The sequence below is a fragment of the Batrachochytrium dendrobatidis genome (genome assembly GCF_000203795.2).
Source record: "Batrachochytrium dendrobatidis JAM81 unplaced genomic scaffold BATDEscaffold_13, whole genome shotgun sequence".
Classification (NCBI taxonomy): Eukaryota; Fungi; Chytridiomycota; class Chytridiomycetes; order Rhizophydiales; genus Batrachochytrium; species Batrachochytrium dendrobatidis.
Window position 1 is genome coordinate 605,001 of NW_006281111.1, and position 20,697 is coordinate 625,697.

The window sequence follows — 20,697 nt, forward strand, 5'->3', positions numbered from 1 at the left end:
AGCAAGCTCAGATCACTACATTGTCTCGATATATTTCAACAGTGTAGCCTACAATAGGCTACTTGGTAGATTGACTAAATGGTTAAAACTTTAAAATTACATACAGTGTGGTTAATTTTAAATACCAGACTGGTTTAAATTTCCAAACACGAATGGTAGGATTTTTAGAAATTCGATCAATAAAATTCAATACCAATCGTGCCATATATTGGTAGAGATAAATGTATAAAATTTGAATTCAATATCAATATAGAAGGAGCTTATTTGAATATGCAATACTAGACAAAGTCGAAATTTAAACTCGAAAAAGTAATCAGGTGTCTACTTGTACAAATTCGGCAATTAGAATAAATCAAGCGTGTAGTCTAGTGTAAGATGATATGTATTTCTAAGCAATCAATTTTGAAATAGTCAAGATAATATATATAATCCAAGTAGAACTGGGGTAACAGCAAGTTTTGATACACATCAACAAGAGGCAGATCGAATTATGAAATTGCTTGGCTGAGTAGCACCAGGTTGAATATGAGCTATTTCGGGAGTTGTGACATATGGTGTGTGTGCTTGATAGCTGGTAGATATTCCGGATTCAAATGAAGCGTTTGAATTCGAGCGAGAACAGTTGTGAGATTGAGTTTGTTTAGTGGAGTGATAAACAGGTGGCATTTCTCTAGGCATTAGATCGACCTTGCGATTATTTGCATTATATATTTCGCTGCGTTTCTGAAGATGCTTGTGAACAAATACACCTCCAACAAGAAAAACAAAAATACCAACGACAATTGCAGCAATGGATCCAACGGCAAATACTGTTCCAACACTGCCGTCAACGGATGGATTTTTGGATGATTGAGAGCCAGTACTGCCTGCTGGAGTATCAGGAATAGCTGGACGAGGAGCAGGTGCCGTCACACTACCGGCATGATTAGAGTTTGGATTAGGCAGTAAAGTCGAGCGAGATCTAGCTAAAGTAGCACTCCCTTGAAAGACTACGGTAGCTCTGGTAGTAGTTCTGGCAGCTTCAGGTCTAACAATACTGGTAGTGATATGCGGAGACTGTGGTATGAGACTTGGATTGGGAAGGTTCTGAGGCACAGCCAAAACAGCTAAAGAAGCCAATAGTAGAATACTAGAAAGCTGCAACAGCATCGAGTGAGTTGGTTATGACAGCTATGTCGAATCACTGGCTCTATGTTCTAGATACAAACAGTTTAGTGTTGCCTTGGTAACAGTTGAAATGGGCCGCTGCAGACTAGCCAGAAAAGGGGCGTTCTTGCTCAACCCAATTGGAGTGTTTTAGCCCGTCTGCATGCTGTCCATTCAACTGTAATTAGACGGCTACTACTAACACAGCCCTATCAACCCTTATCAACCCTATAGTTGGTCTAAAACAGAAACTTGCACGCGGGCTTACCCTTGAATCGGTTGAAATATTCATAGTTGTTTGGACTGCAACAATTGCATTGGCCAAGATAACACTGACGTAACAAATACTATTGATGGTATACAAAGTGCAAGTAATACACAAAAGTCAAGAATCTACGACTACATTTATCATTATATACTTGATTTTTAAAATCAACTTGACCAATGGAATCAAATGATCAGAATACAGTTCAAAACTGCAATGCACTACAGTCGTATTCGCAAAAATACTGTCTATATAGTTTCATCAGCTGTTGCTGGAGATAATAGCTTTTCAGCGATTGATGAAAACATGGCATGCAGTGGAGAATTACGAAATGTATCTGCAAACCGACTGGTTTCAATCATAATGCTGAGTTGAGGATCAATCGGTATGCGTCCTAGATTCAATGCATATGGCATGTATTGATTTTAAAATGAGTAAATATATATATAAATGACAACCAACAAGCTACACAGTACCTAGAAATCGGATATCTTTTTCTGTAGCGAGAGCTTCGCCGCCACCTTTGGAAAACAGATCCGAACATTCCTAATAGTCGAGTTAAAATCAAGTCTATATTTAAAATGCATAGAGAGATCAATTAGTATGCAAAATAAACCCCACTTACTGTGCAATGAGGACAGATGAAGCCACTCATGTTCTCAACAAGACCAAGAATAGGAAGATTGACTTTGCGACAAAAGCTAATTTCTTTACGAACATCTGCAAGCGAAACTGCCTGTGGAGTAGTAACAATGACTGCTCCGTCAGGATTAAACTCTTGAAGATATTCGACAATAGAAATATGTTCATCCGACGTGCCTAGTTAGATTTAAAATGCTGGCAAGTGAGCAGTTTGACATGATAGATAGTAAAATGGACATTTGGCAATCGAATGCATTTTACCTGGAGGAGTATCAATGATTAGATAATCCAAGTTTCCCCAGGCAACATCTGACAGAAACTGTTTAATCATTGCTAAATAAAAAGAATATTGTATTGATGGTTATCGGCAAGATTCTAATGCTTGCAACAATAAAGATGCCAGAATAGACTTGCCATTCTTTTTAGCGCCTCGCCAGATGATAGCATCATCCTTTTTTGGTAGTAAGAATCCCATTGACATGACACCAAGCTGTTTGGTTTGATCTGCATATACAGGAATCCATCTAAATCGATAGTTGCATGATAGAAAACTCGATCAGTGTTTGGCTTTAAAAAATTGCAAGTTGGTAAAAGTTTGATGTCATACCCTGCAGAAGACTGATGAACTTGCTGTCCAGCCAATCCAAACATTTCTGGAAGACTTGGTCCAGTTAAATCGATATCCAGCACACCGACTCTGTTTCCAGAGTCGGCGAGAACAAGGGCAAGTTCTGTAGCGACAGTACTTTTGCCTACACCACCTTTTCCGGAGAGAACAAGGATGATATGCTTGACATTGGATAATCCAGCTACTACTGGCTCAGTGCTTGGTGACAGAGATGTCTGTTCATGTAGAGTGGATTGCTTTGTTGTCATTCCAAGTAATTTTGAGTATTCATGTAAAGTGGAACATTTGCATTTGTGATTTTTGCTTCAAAACAAGCAATGGTTGAATAATCGTTATGCTTTCCTATTAAAAATAGATATTCTCGGTTCCTCAAAACACAACGTTCATCATATGACACAAACGATAGTTTTAAGCCGAGATTATCCTCATTTGACATAGCCATGCATTGTATGATCACCAGATTCATTTTAATCCAGGTATCGAGTTTGACTGCTCTCAACAATGCTCTGCAAACTCACCTTTGTTGTAGGTTTTACAGATACATTTGTTGTAGGTCTTACAGATACGTTTGTACCTAGCTCAAGAAAACAATCTCGGGAGTCCAACTGTTGTTTCCATTAAAATCACACAATGTTTGGTTTAAAGAGTTGGAGATTGAACAAATGTGGAATTGACTGATGCAAACATTTAGTTTTCTATAAAAATGAGCACAAAAACCAGTCAGCTGAAGAGTTGAACAATGTTGAACAATAACTGACCCATCATGCCATGAAATTGTTTAATTGTTGGAATTTCTTGTTCCATTTTACGTGAATAGGGCTGTAATATGAAATGGAACAACTCTGGATTCCAGATAGAAATGCAAGTTGATTTTAAACAGAATACATGACTATGCACGATCTATAGAGAATATTCATACAAGTGCACCAAGAGACTATCACGTGTCAGTGGACTATTATGCAGAAATGTGGCTCAGTTGTACGCTCCCGCTTTCTGTATAACGTTGAACTGCAATCAATGCATCTATACAGACCGGGTTCAAGCGGTGCATTTGATATGCCAGTGATAGACAGTGATGGTGTGGTGTCGCATTCCTACCAGCATTCCCATCCCCAGACAGAAGCATTTCATATGAATGCACCAGTGCCCAACTCAGCAGGACTGCAGTTTGGTATTGGCAATCCACCGTTTTCTATCGATCGTCAGGCGCAACTTCAAACACCTTCATTTGGTGGTCCAATGGCGTGTGCCGTTCCTTTCCACTTGAATCCTTCTCCAATAAACTTTTCTTTTGTGTCTGGACCTGTCTGTGTTCCTGCCACTCCACCCCCTGATTCTGATATGTTGCAGCCCAAGGCGATCCATTCTATAATAACTCATCATTCTCAAAGCCAACCACAGTCTATAACACATACATCTAGTATGCAACAGTCATTTCGGCCACAGTCTCGGAAAGGCGAACCCCAGCTATTCCAACACCACCATCCTGCTCGCTTTGTTAGTATCCCAATCTACGATAGCCAGTCTGCTCCAATTCATGCCATGGTTCCCACTGTCGCTTCTCCAGTCGAGCCTTCTGTTACAGTCCCGTCTCAGAACCTGCCTCTTTTAGTTCAACCCTCGAGTCTGATTACATTTGAATTTAAACCCAGTCCAGAATCCACTCTAACCAAGCCTAATGTTCAAGAGGGCTGTTCTGGTAATGTTCAATTTGTCAAAGAGAACGATAAGCAGAAGCCTTTTGAATCAACTGTACCACTTGCTGCACTAGAACCCAATACATCTTTATTGGCTGCTGCTGTTGTTCATCCCCTTCATTCTCACCCCAAGTCGCCATTGCTAACTGACACCGCGTTTCCTCAACCAATGCTTGTCACCCAGAGTGATCTGTCTCCTCCAAACATGACACCATGCACTCCTGATCTAAAAACTGCTTCTTTGCCCTCCTCTTCCATCATTTCCAAGGATGATCTCAATGCTATTCTAAAGTCTGAGAAAAAAACTCCTTTGGCTCCTAAAGATGTTGGATCTTCTGTCGAAACACTTTTGTTGGACAATGAGGACGAGATCATCTATGTACTTCCGTCTCATCGTGATGGTGAGGATGTGATGTCGCTCGCAGACTCTGATTGTGTTGCTTCAAATGGACCTGAAATGAATCAAATTTCTAGCATGGATGAGCTAGATGGTGACTACAATCGTGTCGGCTGTCGTGACGATGACTGGGAGCTTCTTTAAAAATAATCAACCTTGTCATCTGTGACTACTGAATGGATATTTTGATTTCTCGCTCCTACTACTACTATTGTTTTCACAGTAGTTCATCTTATCTAGTCCATAATCTTCATTTGCTCTTTACTTTCATAATTCCATCTGACTAAACAATCAAGCCTTTATTGAGATATTTGGAATGAATTATGCTTGACTAGTATGAACTAATCTTGTTTTGACTCTTGTCCAATCATCAACAAAAATATCACAATGAGAGCTGTTTAAGCAATTTTCAAAGTTTATTTCAACAGTAAATCACTGAAATTAGCTTGGAAACATCCATCAACATTGTAGATCAATATCCCTTTTTAGAATTCACCCCATGAGGAATTAATACATTGCCTACAAGTAAATGCGACACACTAAACAGTATAATCTGAAATACGATAAACGCACTCGCAATGATAAAATGACTGATTGTTGTACCAATCTCCAGCCAGCTTCCGTCATCCCGTACCAAAAAGAAAAAGTTGAGTGTCATAATGTCCGTCGTACTCAATACAAGCAAAAAAAGTGAAAAGCTTGAAAGATCAAGCACTCTGCTGAGAATTGCAAAGACAGAACTAAGAAGGAAAAAGGGAATCAAAATCTTGAGAACAAGTAGTGCTGCCATCAAAAATGGATTGAACACTGTAGTAAATCGATATACGCTTTCGAGCGAAAACGAACTTAGACTGGCAATATTGCCCGTGCCAAAAAATGCCACGTTGATAAAAAGAAGAAAGAATCCTGCAATCCGCATATCGGTCATGCGTAGTGGTCGATGCTTGATTGTTGTTTCAGATTGAACTATCTCGGCATACATTGTTCCTTGATAAATCTTGTTTTCAAAAAAATAGAGTTGCTTCTCAAGCAGCATCCACGAAAGAATCGTTATAGAGAAAAAGAAGAAGAAAAGTACTTCATACGAAATACTTAAAAGAGTAAAGAGGGGTGCAAAGGATAGATATATCACCACTAGGCGTCGAAGATAATGCTGGGATCCCAAAGCCCCATCCACAATAGGAATAGCGACACAGGGAACTATAATCAAATACCCAAGGTTTGGATTACTAAATAGTCAAGCAACTAAACACTCGTGGGATTGAAAAACTGCAAAATACAAAGTATTGAAACCTACTCATGATTAGCCAACTAATGATCGAGTTTACTATTGGAAGGCCTTGTTTTGCATCCAATGATCGCGTGGTACTCACAAGAATAGCAAAACTAATGCCCAAAATAGTGAGCTGAAATAAACTTTGAGTCAACACAAGTGTGTGATTTACATGCTCTATCCACAAAAAGACATACAGATCTAAAAAATTAAAAACATACCAGTACTGTAACTATTTTTAAAGAAGATGGCTGAACTCCAGAAGCACGCATATGAGGTGTAGGCAATTGAACAGCCGTATATTGAGGAATCAAATTCAATGCAGCTACTCCAGACAAAAATACTAAAGCACCACCCAACAACCTACAGGATCAATCAGGACAATATTCAGCATTTTTCCTATTCACAGCATAAATTGAAGCTCAATATAACACATACACTAATCGAATATCTTGTTCCACTTCCACTGGCAGTAGAGTAAACACACTTGTGCAAATAGATGCTATACGCCACGCAAGAACAAGCTTGCCATGTCTTTTTTTAAACCCTGCGGGCATCATAATCGGCCATACTATTCCAACTGCAATCAAGCATATACTCAATACTTCGCGTCGGAAATAGGTATAAACCTAAGTTGATGAATTAATAAACAAAGCAGCAGAGTCAATATAACCATCAATAAACATGATCAGCATCAAAAGCACCGATACTTACTAATATTTCAAGAATGACAGTATAGACGATGATGTGGCCCAGCACATTGGTGCGGTTTTGCGACCATGGTGTACGAATAATGGATGTAACCAAATCACGCTGTTTAAATGATTCGCTCCAAAAATAAATTGGAAATGCAACATAGATGTAGTATGCCAATGGAGATTGTTTCAAAAAAAGCAAAACCGAAAACCCAGTCAATACCACCCAGCTCAAAAAAGTAACCTATTGATCATTTTTAAACAAAAAAATGGTTAGAATAAAAGCTTTTTGTACACTGGTTAAACCCAGCTGCAAATCAAATAGAAACCCCACCGTTTTAGACGATATTGATATTCCGCGTGATCGCTTTGAATCCTCCAAAACATACATGCGTAGCACAAAAATAGTGCTGTATACAATCCATCCAACATATCCAAACGAGATGATTGACCGCAAAAAAAGCCAATCATATGTTTGATAGTAACGTAGCCCATCAATACACACTTGAATAAGACGAATACTTTCGCGTTCAGCCTCTTCAAACTTTTCTAGATCAATGAGTGCTTGAATTTTGCTGACAATGTCTTGGTATTGTGCCAATGGCTTGAATGGCTTAAAAATGAGCTCAGTAGTTCGTTTTTGAGCTGTTTTGACAATATACTGAGACAAAATCCCTTTAGCGTTGCCAAATGCTGCTTTGGCTTTGAACATATCGGTGCCATCAAGGTAGACAATGGGTAAAACACCAACTGAATTAACTGGAAATGAAATACCAAGTAGCGTGGACTTTGAAAATAACTGTTAATTGCCGATTCAACCTATATAAACTGTACACGCACTTGATAGTCAATGCACTAACCATCAGAGGTGCAATATCAGCTTGAAGCACGTCGTTTCGTTGCAGATGCCCAAAACCCCAATGTTTGGAAACCGCATCATTCCCTTTGGGATGCTTGGTATCAGGAGTGGCAATTCCAGCACCCCATGCAATCAGCGGTGTTTCTGTATTATCTGGGTGTCCATCCCCATGTACTCCTAAAATATACAATAAATGATTCATCATTCTCCAAATTAAACATCATGCAACAGTAAGCAAAATATAACTTTAAAAACCTCGGTTCCCCATGCCATGATCTGCAGTAAAAACAGTAGCTGTACGCTTATCGTCATTGTAAAAGGCCTTTAGCTTGTTTTCTACAACCTGAATTCCCTTGTCCACCAACTCAATGTTTGCATAATACTCTGGAGAGTTTGGTCGATGGCTATGCCCGCTTGTATCCAATCCAAGCAGACTAATGATATAATTTGAATTTTGTTGAATATGACCCGAATAAAATATCATTTCATAAAAATGCATACTCAACTGCAAGAAAAACACAATTTTATCACTGTGAAGTAGCTCAAACAAAGTGCTATTTGTCTTTGAAGATTCCAACAAAGCATCGAAATGATCAAATACCCAGGTATCCAGAGAGCTCGCATCTGAATTGAAAAATCGCGCATTGGTTATTAGTGACATAGATTACAAGCATTCAAATACTAGAAACCATTTATTCTAGTCAGCAAAACCTTGGTTTACCATCTTTTCCAAAATCTTCGTGTTCTGCAGAATACATATACGTATCAACTCGAGAGTGTTCACTAGCACCAAATGCAAACATGGGTAAAATATCAGGCGATCCGAATGACCAAGTGTGTCGGCTTTGATTAAACACCGAGTCAAAATTTACTGGGTTGGTTTTCCATCCTAAATTGCAAAGTATCACGACATGAGCTTAATCAAGCATAGCGAGATATTATCTTGGCTAACAAATGGTATAGAAATACTAGAGATACTTTAAACAGACCTTTTGTGACAGCACTCACGTCTTCATAAAACCCAGCAATCAATGCAACATGTCCAGGTCTTGATTCAGTAGGTACTCGTGTATGCGAAATGCCCCATCGACCTTCTTCTGTGACTTTAGTCTTTAAAAATGGTGCACGCTTCATTCCATCTTCAAAAAGCTTATCTGCACGTAATCCATCAGCTATATACAATAAAAACATACATTTGTTTGAGTTTTACTCGTGAACTAAAATCAATCAATGAATCTAATGAGATTACTATAGCATATGTATTCTATCCAGAATTACTAGATGAAAAATCCGTCTTTAAATTGATAATAGGCTTGAAATGAAGAATATACCAACAAGAAGAAGCAGTCGTTTTGCAGGAGCGGGTGTCAGCGGTTCGACATGCTCCATGCCATGAACAAGCGGCGAGCGAAAATAAATATCGAAGATGGACCAAGTATAGATGGCATGAAAAATAACTCTGTTTAACAAGAGTTTAATATAGATTAAGTATATATGATAAGTAGTTAGGGAATATTAGAAAGCTAACCATAAATTCAAAATGCCAGGTCAACCATCATGATCAGGTTGAATATAAACCAATGCATTCACATTCGGGTTGGTTCAATATCTGAATCCAAACACATGAAAGCAACACATACCCAATAATAAGTAACCTCGCAACAGGCTGCATTTTGAACTGCTCGATGAATTGAATCAACACAAAGTCGAAGTTGACATTCAAGCGAGCCACAACATCACGTGTATTCAAATGTCGAGTTTCAAATATTTGCAAACTCATCAATAAACTCAATCTTGACACTTGTTCAATCTCATTTTCTATAAACTATTGCGTGGTTGACATGCAGAGTTGAATTCTTGAAACTAGAGTCATTGAGTTTTAAACTAGAACGCGAATTTATGAGTTTGTAGAGTTGTATTGTCATCAACAGTTGAATTCAATATCTGGAAATCGTAAACATCTCAAAAACAAATTTAAATCTATAGTGTCATGATGAACACTGTGTTAAAGAAACAGTTTATTTATAGTAGAAAAATGCATCGAATATTCAACTATTGTTTATTCCAAAGCAAAATACATTGCAAGATAAAGGATTCCATTTTGTGTTAATACGGCTGTAAGATGAATGCATTGCCTGAATTCAAAAATGCTTGTTTAACATTAAAATAAAAGTGAAAATATCTGCAATTTGAATCATCATTCTGGTGGTGCTCTGTAAATATCGTTAGATTTGAATAGCAGAAACATCCATCAATCGTGTATCACGACAACAGTCTGACTTGGATTGATAGGATCTGCTCGACAATCTGCTTCTGACAATTCAATACAGTGTCCCTTGTTCGGTCTTGTCTAACGCGATTGTCAGCATTCCATCCAACAATCTACGCTAATCTAAAACAATAATGTAATTTTACAATGAATTCACATTGAAATGCTGCCACAGCAACCTGATTGATGCTACCAGAATGCTTCCAAAGCATGACAAAGTTGGATTGCTGAAATATAAATATTTTCATTCCGTTTTCAATCATTTTGTCTTTAGTTGTGAATTCAAACACTGCAGCCGAGAATGAGTACAAACGAAAAAAAGGACCCAAAAAGCGATGGTAAAGACAAGGCTGGTGTCAAGCTATATCAGCAAATGGCCAGCATAAAATCCTATGCTTCTGCCACTATCATCTCTGATCCGCAAATAGGCACTCTTCAAGTATCCATGATTACTTCATACAGAGACTTTGATCGCAAATGCAAGCGCAAGATGCTAAGCAATCTGACTGTCCAAGTGATTCAGGAAAGCAGTGTTCAATCTGGATTGACTGATTTCAAGGTTATTGCTAGACATTTGCCTACAGATCTTGGAGATACTGAGATTGTATCGGTTTCCCCCTCTGGAAAGGTTCAACTCACTAGTCGCACTGTCGATAAAAAACGATTTCTCGAGGTAAATGTTTAGATTTGCTTTTGGATTGTCTTGACCATTCACTGATATTCACACACTTTATTGCAGATCACCACTTTGGGCTCATTCCGGACCATCGAGGTAACTAAAAAACACGGCGACTTTTTTGCTGATGGTATGTTGGATCTTGTTTCCAGGGTTTACAGTCGTATGCCCACCATATAAAATATTCAATTTAGAAAAACTAAACTTTTGACCCTGCCATCTTCATATTATATGGACTTGAATGTCAATTCCATCTTTTCTAACTGAAATAAACAATAGGTACCTTTGGCAGAGTCAGTTGGTCGGCTGATGAAACCAAGTTTGTCTATGTCAGCGATCGCGAAACTCCTGATAATGATTCGGTATGGTTTCTGATATCGTTCTGTTTTCACCTTGGATATACACCGATGCGTTTATGATAAGAGTGGTTGTATAGAGCAAATATTCAACATTTGATTGATTTATAGAAATACGTCGAGTCCATGGATCTTGGTGAAGGATTTACTGGAAAACTTAAACCAACTTTGGTTTTTGTCGATCTTGCTGGAGATGAACCCAAAGTGACTCCACTTTGTCTGGATTTGCAAGCTTCCCAGGTTACTACTTTATTTTTAAACTGCATACGATTCTATATAATTATGCGTGGTTATCTCATAACTATTGTGTTGAATATAGGCTATCATGCTGCCTGCTGGTGACAAAATTATCTTCAACGGAATTGAAGATTCTCCATTGCCATTTGGAATTTTGTACTGTTACAATCGTCGCACTGCCATTTACTCTGTTTCTGTCGATGGAACCGGTCTTGGTATGAAATTTAAACATTATCGTATTGATGCATGATTATTGGGTCAATGTTGGTGCATGTTGAAAGTTTAGATTGATTCAAAACATTATCGTGATTCTATCTTGTAGAGCGACTGTCTGCGGAATCTGGAGTCAATGGACGTTATCCACAATTGACTCCTGACGGATCTGCATTTGTATATCTTTCACACAAGGTAGGAGGTGCTCATAGCGCATGCAATACTCTTGTTTTACACAAGCTCAAAAGCAAAGAATCCAGCACTCTTGTTCAGCTTGTCAAGGCTGTATGCAAGCCTACTGAATTTCCTGGTCTTTTTGTTGACCATCTGATTGAAAGACCATGGGTGAACATTGCTTCAGGACTATTTGCAATACTACAAACATCGTGGCGCTGTCAAGAGGTAATATCCTGACTATTTCAACGCCTAATAATGTCGTGTCGACTGCTTATTCATGCCGTGTTAAAACGATCATCAGACTTTGGTAGCTGTCAATGCATCTACCGGCCAAGTTCATCGTATTACCTCGCTACTTCCTGAATCGTATTATTCATATGTTCTTCGCAGCGTGACGATCGATGGTTGGATTTTAGCGACTCGCTCCTTGGCCAACGAACCTCATAAACTTGTACGTATTGCTGCTGTAGCAACTTGATCACTAGTTTTGAGTATTTTAAGTAGTCTTACACTTTGACATTTAGGTTCTTGGAAAGTTTGAAGAACCTGGCAAAACAATCAACTGGACCATTATTGATGAGCCTGATCTTCCAACTGGTCAGTAGTGATTCTATGAAAAATGCATTGTTGAAATGTGTAGTATAAAGTATCTATTTTTCTTGTATGATTTCTAAAGTAGTGGTTTTGTAATGTTTAGATGTTTCCGAGGGGCTGAAAAACATCAATCTTACTGTTTCAACTGTTCCTGGATGTGGACCAAATGTACAAGTATTGATGCTGATGCCAACAAAGGCGCGTCATCCCCAGTTGCAAGATACTGATGGTGGTGCACCATTAGTTGTTATGCCTCATGGTGGACCTCATGGTGTTATTTCTACAGGGTATTCGCTCTACTTGTCCTTGCTGGTATCATTTGGGTTTGCTGTTGCACAGGTCAATTATAGTGGATCTACTGGATATGGCGATGATTTTGTTCAAGATGTGGTGGGTCGAATTGGCGAGCTAGATTTGGCAGATGTGAATGCTGCTGCATACTGGGCCTCTACTCTTCCTGGTATCAACAAAAAAAAAGTATCCCTTTTTGGTGGATCTCATGGCGGCTTCATCACTGCTCATTTGCTTGGATTTGAGCCAGACTTTTACAAGGCTGGAGTCCTTCGTAATCCAGTGATCAATATTGGCGCCATGGTCGCCACAACAGATATATCTGACTGGTGTTTTGCAGAGGCTGGATTGGCATTTGATCAATCCAAGCCGCATTTGGTCACACCTCAAGAATACGAGTTTATGTTTCGTCACTCTCCTGCCTCGGTTGTACATAAAATCAAGTCTCCTGTTTTACTTATGCTGGGTGCCGGTGATCGCCGTGTTCCGCCCTCTGAAGGATTGCGATGGTCGCAATATCTTCGTGGTGCTGGCAAGGACATTAGGTGAGCTGACCTGTTCTGTTGGACTGTGTGATAATCTACATGTGTTGTGCACGCTTGAATACTGATCACGCTATTTTATTCTAGTGTCATCATGTTCCCTTCTGTTGGACATGCTTTGGATAGCTTTGAAGCTGAACGATATGGCTTTGATGCATATTGGTCTTTTCTTCTCAAGCACTTTGGTCAGCCTGCTAAACCCATCGATGCCTGAATCTGGTCATTTATTTTTTAAAAGACTCTGTTTAGTCGACCTAAAAATGAATTGTCGAAAGTTGTACAACAACAAGAAATTGCCATGATCAATAAAGCAACTGTGATTAAAATCATGGACTGTTATTGTTGATTTTGAGGTTTACTGCCAGCCAAATGTATAATAAGATTTCGAATTGTGTTGCGCTTTTCTGAAATAAAATGTGGTGGAATGCAATGGGTTATCTGCCAGAACGACAAACTTTCAGGCTCATCAGTAACATGTGAATGTTTTGAAGCCATTCGATTGCATAATAACTCTGTAATAGCCATCACATACACTCCACAATCGTATCCTAAACAAAAGGTAATTCAAGTCAATAGCGAATTGGATTGAATCCAATGATATTTTAGACCCAATCTATTACCATTTACTTGCATTGGTGTGTTGATGGCAATAAAAGCAGGTGAAGATGATCCTATCAATCCACAGATCGAATTCATGGTTTGTTTTGCTGATCGAATATTGGCATTACCCATGGAGTCATAGTAGTAATACGAATTGGTAGGTCGATAGTAGCACATCAACGACCTAGACAACCAATTCAATGAGTTTAAATTGTTTGAGAAATCCAACAGAACGATACTGACCAATGGCATCCACTATTCTGACTTCCGTTGCTGTCATTGATTGGAATAAATATAGTGGATTTTGAATTGATATTGGGTGGAAGTGCTGCTTTTATATATGTTTTATCCACAGAACATGCAATCAGATGAGCAACAGCTGGTTGAATCAACAGAATTTCACGAGATTTGCAGACAGTGTGTTCTAAAAACTCATAGTAAACTAGATATTGTAAAGCTTAGTCAAGATGCATGTTTAAAGATGAATTATAGTCATTATACACTTACACTGAATGATACCATCACCAATCCACTCTGACGGCAAGAGAGTGGCTAGATCCTAATGCACACAGGAATCAGTCGAATGGATGAAAACGAGCATTGAACAAGTCATGATTCAACCTCATCTGTGACTTGAACATCACCATATGAAAGGATAACAGACATGATAATTTATTATCAGATAAGACCAAGTTGAGCAATGAATCAGGTTCAGCTGATTTCAAACAAGTTTCTGGTTAAATCAAAAGGAAAAGTTGGATTTACATTCGAGTTGATTTGATATTCTCCAAGACAGTCTAGTTGATATCGTCCAAAACAAGACTATCAGAAATACAACAAATCATGTCTGCGTCTACTCTGGTTTCTACACCAGTTTCTGCAGCCAATTCAGAAGGTAATCTCATGAATTCACTGCTTATTTAATAGTAATTCACTGAATAAACCACTGACATGGCTATCAACATGTCCGGCTCTTGTTGCTGCCAACACTACTCTATAAACTGAATAGATATCATAATTAAAAATAGACTCCTGTTTGATCCAAGAACAATGAAAAAATCATTGAAAAAGTTTCTGGCAATAGGCTTTGGAGAGCACATGGATGAATCATTGCAAGTAACCATCTTGGCCAGTCTTGAAAATCTCAAGATTCAACTGTCGCATGCATCGAATGAATGGATCCACACAGATTACTGACTATTTTAATTGTTCGACTGTACTTAGACGAAAAGAGCTGCTGGAGGAGTTTTTGGCTGATTTGGACTCTACTCAGGTATTTATTGAGAGAAATAATCTGGTGGATGACATGACAGTTCGAGAATCTGTACATTTTGAACAAGAACGATTACGAATAGGTAAGCCTGATTTTCTATGCATACAATCTTGCTTTTCAAGATTCCAAACAGAACAGCCCATCTTTAATTCAACAGTGTTGTATTGTTTTAAATACTTGCACGAGTATTGACACTGATTGAATGGCTATTTAGAAACGGAAATTGCAGATGCACAAGCAGATATTGAGCGGCTAAAAGAGGAACTGATACAGGCGCAAGTGGTAAGGCAAAACAAAATTGAATACGAAGCCATTTCAAAAGAAATACACAAGCTTCCTAGTAGGGAACATACTGAAAAGTAAGTGGCTTTATTTTTATTGCATTTCTCGGTAAATCTGAACTTTGGGTTGCATTGATTTAAACATAAATTTCGTGTTACATTATAGGCAAATCAATAATACTTTGGAAGAGATCGAACAAGCTGGAATTGAGAAAATTGAAATCGAGGAAGCCAAACAGCTTCGTATTAAGCATTTTATGTCGGTAGTGGCTGCCATTTATGAATTTCAAGCCATGTTTAACGTTTCTTCTGAAACTGTTGAAGAGACTAAAAATACTGGGCGATTTGGTCGAAATAATCCAGATGTAGATAATGAGGAGGAGGGAGCATATAGTGCTGAGGCTGAAGAAGATGAAGAAGGTGCTATTCCTGAAGACTCGAGTAAGTTTTACAGTGCTTGAATACGATTGTTGCAGATCGCTGGCTAACATTGTACTGGGGATTTGTAGATGCGATGGATACGTCATGATTGTACTTTGAAAAATCAGATCTGGTTCATACCAGATTATGTAGTGCTCAAATTGTTCAAGTTTCAAATGAAAAGCATATTTACGAGCCAATACATTACTTTTTTGATTTTCAAATTATATAATCTTGTGATTTTGGGACATGTTGGTATCACGTCGAAAGTTTATTTCGCGTTTTTGCTATTCAACAGATGGTTGTTTTAAACGAGTTGCTGATTCTCTCAAAGGCCAAAGGCTCAAAAGTTTTATCCTCTAATGGACTTGGTAGCATAAAAAGCGTTAATCTTTGGGGTCAAAATCTTACCAATATACTGATTTTGGAACGACTAACCCAAGTTGAAATACTGTCCCTCGCTGTCAAGTAAAGTTTTAAACTATTCTAGCACTCATATTTTAAAATGCTATTTAAATGCATTGTATTTAGCTAATAGTATTGATATAAATTTAACTGCTATAAAAACATGTCAACTACCATTGCTAATGTCTGGACAAGCAGCAAGATCAGCACACTAGCATCATTTGCATCCCTCGTTCATCTACGCGAACTTTATCTACGTCAAAACCACATTTCAGATCTGCGTGAGCTCTTATACCTTGCTGAATTAAAATCACTACGTGTTCTTTGGTTGGCAGAAAACCCAATCACTGAATATTCTGCATATAGGCACTCAGTGCTGCGTATTTTACCCCACCTCGACACTTTGGATGACACGCCTGTATCAGATGTTGATCGAAATGCAGCCCTGGCAGCAGGATTTCCAACTGAAGTAGAATTGCTAAACGACATGTCACATCCAAATAGAGATATACACTACACTCATCAATCTGATGATTTAAAAAATATAAGAAAGCGAACTGGTAGCGAACATCTGTCTGTTGGTACACCGAGACAAACGCCTTTAAATGGTTTTGTTGAATTACAAATCTCGCGAACTGGTTTTCAATCTGCAGGCCATCGATCCAAAGTATCACACCTGTCACCCTCCAACTCCTCTCAAGTATTGACACTTGCTCGGACAAAATTTGAATTGGTGTATTGCTTTAAATTTTAAAACCTAATTGCTAAATGCTCAACTTTTTAATGATGTCATTGAAAATAGGTTGATATAGGATCTACTCATCCTGGGCCCGAGTCAAATCAGCGGCCCAATTGGCTACGTAATCAAACCGAGGTAATGAATTCTTGATACTTTTTATTTTTTGCATCTTGAATTCTAATATATTTCCATACAAACACGCCATGATTAAACATGTATGCAGTTTGACTCGATTAATCAAAGCATAAGAGCAGCTTCAACAAACCCTTACTCTTTATCAGAGGAAGACTTGTATCAACATCCAGAGCCAGCTTATTCAAAACACGACGTATTTCCTGTTCACAGATCACCACCTCAACAAAGACGCTCTTCAGCATTGTATCAAAACCAACAATCAAGTCCCAACGTATGTGATTGCAGGGCTGAATTTCAATTTTCAAATCGCTTTATGATGATTAAATTTTAATCTTGGTGTGTTTTGGTTTTAGCAATCTAATCTTCTTGTTGCTGTATTGGCGCTTGTCAAAGAACTTGATTCAATGTCATTGAGAATAGTTCGTGATGAGATTGATGCAAACCTTTCTGGTTCTTGATAGTATCACTGCCCTCATAAAGTTGAATTTGGCTCTTTTATGCAACACTTTTCGGTTTGATTCAAAAATAAGAATGTAGTATGACTTGGAACAAGACAGCATTCAACAGCCAATAAGCTGCTAGCTTGCTTTATTTAGGAAAAAGTTGCTCGACCACTATGTACACATTAGTCCCAAAATAGTTGCATTAGATATTTAATAGTTTATCGTTCGTGTATGCAGCTGGCAAGTCAATACTTACGTTTCCGTTGAGCGTCTGTGAGTGTGGCTGGCAGAACAACTTGATATTCAATAAAAAGATCGCCACCATCACTTGGGAATTCATGCTTTGGCATGCCTTTTGATGGAATAGTTTGAACAAATCCTATTGAGATATAGACAGGACATAAAATAACAACTGTTAGAAATAAAAATGTGGCAATATAAGCACAAAAGTATTTACTAACCATGCTGAGTCACAGCTTTACGAGAAACAGCAAATGAACTGCCATCTAAATGAGTAAATTTCCGTTCAAAACCAAGAAGCGCTTCACGGAGAGAAATTGCATCGTTCATATACAAATTATCGCCAACACGAGTGAAGCGTTCGTGCTCAGCAACCCTGAGAGTGAATTTGACATGTCCTGTAGCTACATCGGGGGATTGATCGGCTTCGCCTTCATATACCAATTCCTGGTCATTAGCCATACCCTTTTCGACTTGAACAGTGATTTGACTGCTTCCACGCTTTACTTTGAGGCCATCACAAACTGGACATTTTGATTTGACAATTTTCCCTCGTCCATTACAAACATTACAGCTAAGTGAAAAAACAAAATATAAGCATCGAGCTATAAGCCAGCTATATTTGAACATTGGCTCATACAAGGACATACGTAGTCTGAATTTGCTGAGTAAATCCAGGAGCGATCTGCTGACGAACAATTCGAACACCCGATCCACCACACGTCTGACAGGTATGGATATGATCATGACTCTTTGCACCTGATCCACGACAGCTAGGGCAAATGACTTGACGATTGATCTCCACATCGATTTCTTTACCATTAAAAATTTCTTCAAGAGTAACATCGAGAATCATGTTGATTGAAGGGCCACGACGCTCAGCGCGCTCTGTTTATGAAAATTGTAGATACAGTTACCATCTGTTTAAAACATTGGGCTGACTGAAACTAACAATAAAGTAAACTTACGACCACCATTGAATCCCCTAATAGATTGAATGAAAAAACAAGTTACTATCTACTGCTGCATCCAAGTCAATAGTATACAAAACAACAGACATATTCAAAACACCAACTTACTGGTTGAAAAAATCAAACGGATTGCGAAATTGCTGCGAGTTTTCTTTCAAACCATCTTCACCATACTGATCGTAAACTCGTCGTTTCTCGTCATCAATGATAATTTCATAAGCTAGGAGATAAGAGTTTAAATGAATCACGTTAAAATTGAATGCCAGCTGGTACCAAAAAGTTTCCAGGATTGAATACCTTTGGCTAGCTCAACGAATTTGTCCTCTGCCTCCTTGTTTCCGGGGTTTTTGTCAGGATGATACTTTTTTGAAAGACTTCTATAGGCTTTCTTGATCTCCTTCTGTTAAATTCAAGATTGGTGCAATCAACGATTCATTAGAAAAAAAAAGTAGATTTGGTTAGACAAGAAAAATAAACAAGATCTATAGAGTTGTATTGTTCAAGTAAAGAATAATCAACTTTTAAAATGCACAAATCTAAACTACATTGCTGAATGACAAGAAACCATTTTGATTTGCAATAGATCAGCAGTACAAATCAGCCACCCATTGCACTTGACATGAACGATAAGACCAGTCGTTCATACAGTAGTTGTGATGAGAATGATAAAACACAACTAAACTTGTAAAAAGCTCATTACAAGTTGTGCATTAAACATGATATTGATGAATCCAATGAATTGAGTTTAGAATAGTCAAACATGCCTTTGAAGCACTTCTAGAAACACCCAATATGCTGTAGTAGTCTGACTTTGCAAAGACAGTCACGAATGCAAAGTCCAGTAACAGCAGCAATACGCATAGCAAGCGACCAGTTCCCAACATGTTGAAGGTTGAATGACAGATGGCCAAGTTATGAATTCGCTTGCCATCAGGTCAAAACAGTTGAAATCCAACGCAGTTTTTCGCTTTAATCGCAATCATGTCAGAGAGCAATCACAACTCTCAAACAGATAAACCGACTCACTCTTTCAGAAACAATCGCATTTCTTTATCTAAAGAACAGTCATGGAGAAAACCGCACTTTCAGGATGAATCTGTTGAGCAGCCATCGTTGTCGTTGGATTCTGCTGCTAAATGCCGCTCCGATACTCACTCATTGTCTGCTTCATCCAAAGATACTACAAGGAATACTCACTCATTGTCTGGCTCATGGAGAAAAACTACAAAGGACACGCTTAACAAGTCAAGTATTCAAAGTATGAGTTCGGAAGGACTGCGGCAAACTATTCGCAACTTTGACTCTCCTGTTGCATCAAGTAGTCTTGACTCGCTTTCGTTTGTTTCTAGGAATTCCAATGACGATGGTCGTCCATCTCTTTGCGATCTCAAAGTGCAAGAAGATTATTTTCAGCTTATTTTAGAAAAAATTGGAAAGGATATTACAATTGCACCAGATACAAGTCATATCATTTTGTCTTTACGAAAACTGAGAGAAGGCATTGTAGCCACATCTCGTTGTGATGCATTTGCCATTCGAGGTATGTTTATTTTCACAGCAACACATGTTTATTCAGAGTATTGATGTTTAAATACTAAGCTTACCACGTATTCCTATTTAGTATATGAACAATCGGCTTTGGCTTGTTTAGATACCAAAAACAATGCCGAACTCTTCAAATCGCTAGTGTATCTTGTTAATACTTTATATCCAGTCATCAGTACATCCATTGAGGTTTCAGATTCATCGTCAAATTTGGCATCTACCAATAGATCTGAAATGTCTGGATATCTGCTTTTGCTGCTTGTTTGTGAGATCCCAAAAACTAAATGGTCTACAACTCCTAGCCATAGTTCATCAGTTCAAATTGCAAGACAAACACGGTATGGCGACTCGAGTGAAATTCTTGGCATATTATATTCTTTGCCACATTCTATCAGGCAGAGTAAACCTGTTCAATTTACAATGAGGGTATACACTGCTCTTGTACGGGATATAGATTACGTATTGTTATCCAACTTGTGGGATACCGCAACATGTCATCAACGCATGCTATTATCAAATGCGTTGCCAACAATTCAGGCGCGAACAATGACAATCCTAGCTAAAGCTTATTTTAAATTCCCAGCAAAACTGCTGATGAAATATTTATGTTTAAATCACCACAATAATGCAGATTCTGACCCTATTCTACTTGAAAAATTGAATGTTTTACTTCCCACAAGGTTTGATG

General features: G+C 38.3%; 9 protein-coding genes across 9 annotated transcripts; 4 read left to right on the forward strand and 5 right to left on the reverse strand.

The window, feature by feature from the left end:
- Positions 1 to 365: 365 nt before the first annotated feature.
- Positions 366 to 1,502, reverse strand: BATDEDRAFT_37398 (uncharacterized protein). The gene has a single exon (XM_006681684.1). It carries the CDS (start codon positions 1,147 to 1,149, stop codon positions 469 to 471), a length of 681 nt encoding a protein of 226 aa, XP_006681747.1. The 5' UTR covers positions 1,150 to 1,502; the 3' UTR covers positions 366 to 468.
- A 157-nt stretch (positions 1,503 to 1,659) lies between these two features.
- On the reverse strand, positions 1,660 to 2,929 carry BATDEDRAFT_27495 (iron-sulfur cluster assembly protein CFD1; the record flags this gene model as incomplete). Its single annotated transcript, XM_006681624.1, has 6 exons — positions 1,660 to 1,805; positions 1,888 to 1,957; positions 2,037 to 2,230; positions 2,315 to 2,386; positions 2,540 to 2,577; positions 2,661 to 2,929. The coding sequence occupies 6 exons, from the start codon at positions 2,927 to 2,929 to the stop codon at positions 1,660 to 1,662; spliced, it is 789 nt and encodes a 262-aa protein (XP_006681687.1).
- Positions 2,930 to 5,175: 2,246 nt separating this feature from the next.
- BATDEDRAFT_17737 (uncharacterized protein) lies at positions 5,176 to 9,060 on the reverse strand. The gene is made up of 12 exons (XM_006681555.1): positions 8,934 to 9,060; positions 8,592 to 8,774; positions 8,324 to 8,491; positions 8,109 to 8,226; positions 7,858 to 8,036; positions 7,604 to 7,779; positions 7,078 to 7,530; positions 6,763 to 6,987; positions 6,487 to 6,677; positions 6,342 to 6,411; positions 6,073 to 6,223; positions 5,176 to 5,975 (listed from the first exon to the last, which is right to left on the reverse strand). The coding sequence occupies exons 1-12, from the start codon at positions 8,989 to 8,991 to the stop codon at positions 5,248 to 5,250; spliced, it is 2,700 nt and encodes an 899-aa protein (XP_006681618.1). The 5' UTR covers positions 8,992 to 9,060; the 3' UTR covers positions 5,176 to 5,247.
- A 1,094-nt stretch (positions 9,061 to 10,154) lies between these two features.
- BATDEDRAFT_35968 (uncharacterized protein) lies at positions 10,155 to 13,241 on the forward strand. The gene is made up of 10 exons (XM_006681667.1): positions 10,155 to 10,544; positions 10,611 to 10,677; positions 10,827 to 10,909; positions 11,015 to 11,143; positions 11,223 to 11,355; positions 11,463 to 11,755; positions 11,832 to 11,981; positions 12,055 to 12,127; positions 12,228 to 12,960; positions 13,045 to 13,241. The coding sequence occupies exons 1-10, from the start codon at positions 10,173 to 10,175 to the stop codon at positions 13,169 to 13,171; spliced, it is 2,160 nt and encodes a 719-aa protein (XP_006681730.1). The 5' UTR covers positions 10,155 to 10,172; the 3' UTR covers positions 13,172 to 13,241.
- A 52-nt stretch (positions 13,242 to 13,293) lies between these two features.
- Positions 13,294 to 14,223, reverse strand: BATDEDRAFT_27499 (uncharacterized protein; the record flags this gene model as incomplete). Its single annotated transcript, XM_006681625.1, has 5 exons — positions 13,294 to 13,505; positions 13,578 to 13,741; positions 13,801 to 13,999; positions 14,065 to 14,116; positions 14,179 to 14,223. The coding sequence occupies 5 exons, from the start codon at positions 14,221 to 14,223 to the stop codon at positions 13,294 to 13,296; spliced, it is 672 nt and encodes a 223-aa protein (XP_006681688.1).
- Positions 14,224 to 14,400: 177 nt separating this feature from the next.
- Positions 14,401 to 15,640, forward strand: BATDEDRAFT_27500 (uncharacterized protein; the record flags this gene model as incomplete). The annotated part of the gene is made up of 6 exons (XM_006681626.1): positions 14,401 to 14,452; positions 14,567 to 14,673; positions 14,747 to 14,912; positions 15,045 to 15,189; positions 15,278 to 15,552; positions 15,588 to 15,640. 6 exons carry the CDS (start codon positions 14,401 to 14,403, stop codon positions 15,638 to 15,640), a joined length of 798 nt encoding a protein of 265 aa, XP_006681689.1.
- Positions 15,641 to 16,099: 459 nt separating this feature from the next.
- On the forward strand, positions 16,100 to 17,268 carry BATDEDRAFT_27501 (uncharacterized protein; the record flags this gene model as incomplete). Its single annotated transcript, XM_006681627.1, has 4 exons — positions 16,100 to 16,603; positions 16,739 to 16,810; positions 16,899 to 17,081; positions 17,164 to 17,268. 4 exons carry the CDS (start codon positions 16,100 to 16,102, stop codon positions 17,266 to 17,268), a joined length of 864 nt encoding a protein of 287 aa, XP_006681690.1.
- Positions 17,269 to 17,355: 87 nt separating this feature from the next.
- On the reverse strand, positions 17,356 to 19,348 carry BATDEDRAFT_33679 (uncharacterized protein; the record flags this gene model as incomplete). Its single annotated transcript, XM_006681644.1, has 9 exons — positions 17,356 to 17,424; positions 17,510 to 17,632; positions 17,715 to 18,067; positions 18,144 to 18,381; positions 18,462 to 18,478; positions 18,573 to 18,684; positions 18,762 to 18,864; positions 18,942 to 18,946; positions 19,225 to 19,348. 9 exons carry the CDS (start codon positions 19,346 to 19,348, stop codon positions 17,399 to 17,401), a joined length of 1,101 nt encoding a protein of 366 aa, XP_006681707.1. The 3' UTR covers positions 17,356 to 17,398.
- A 97-nt stretch (positions 19,349 to 19,445) lies between these two features.
- Positions 19,446 to 20,572, forward strand: BATDEDRAFT_91607 (uncharacterized protein; the record flags this gene model as incomplete). The annotated part of the gene is made up of 3 exons (XM_006681723.1): positions 19,446 to 20,004; positions 20,116 to 20,347; positions 20,464 to 20,572. The coding sequence occupies 3 exons, from the start codon at positions 19,446 to 19,448 to the stop codon at positions 20,570 to 20,572; spliced, it is 900 nt and encodes a 299-aa protein (XP_006681786.1).
- Positions 20,573 to 20,697: the final 125 nt, after the last annotated feature.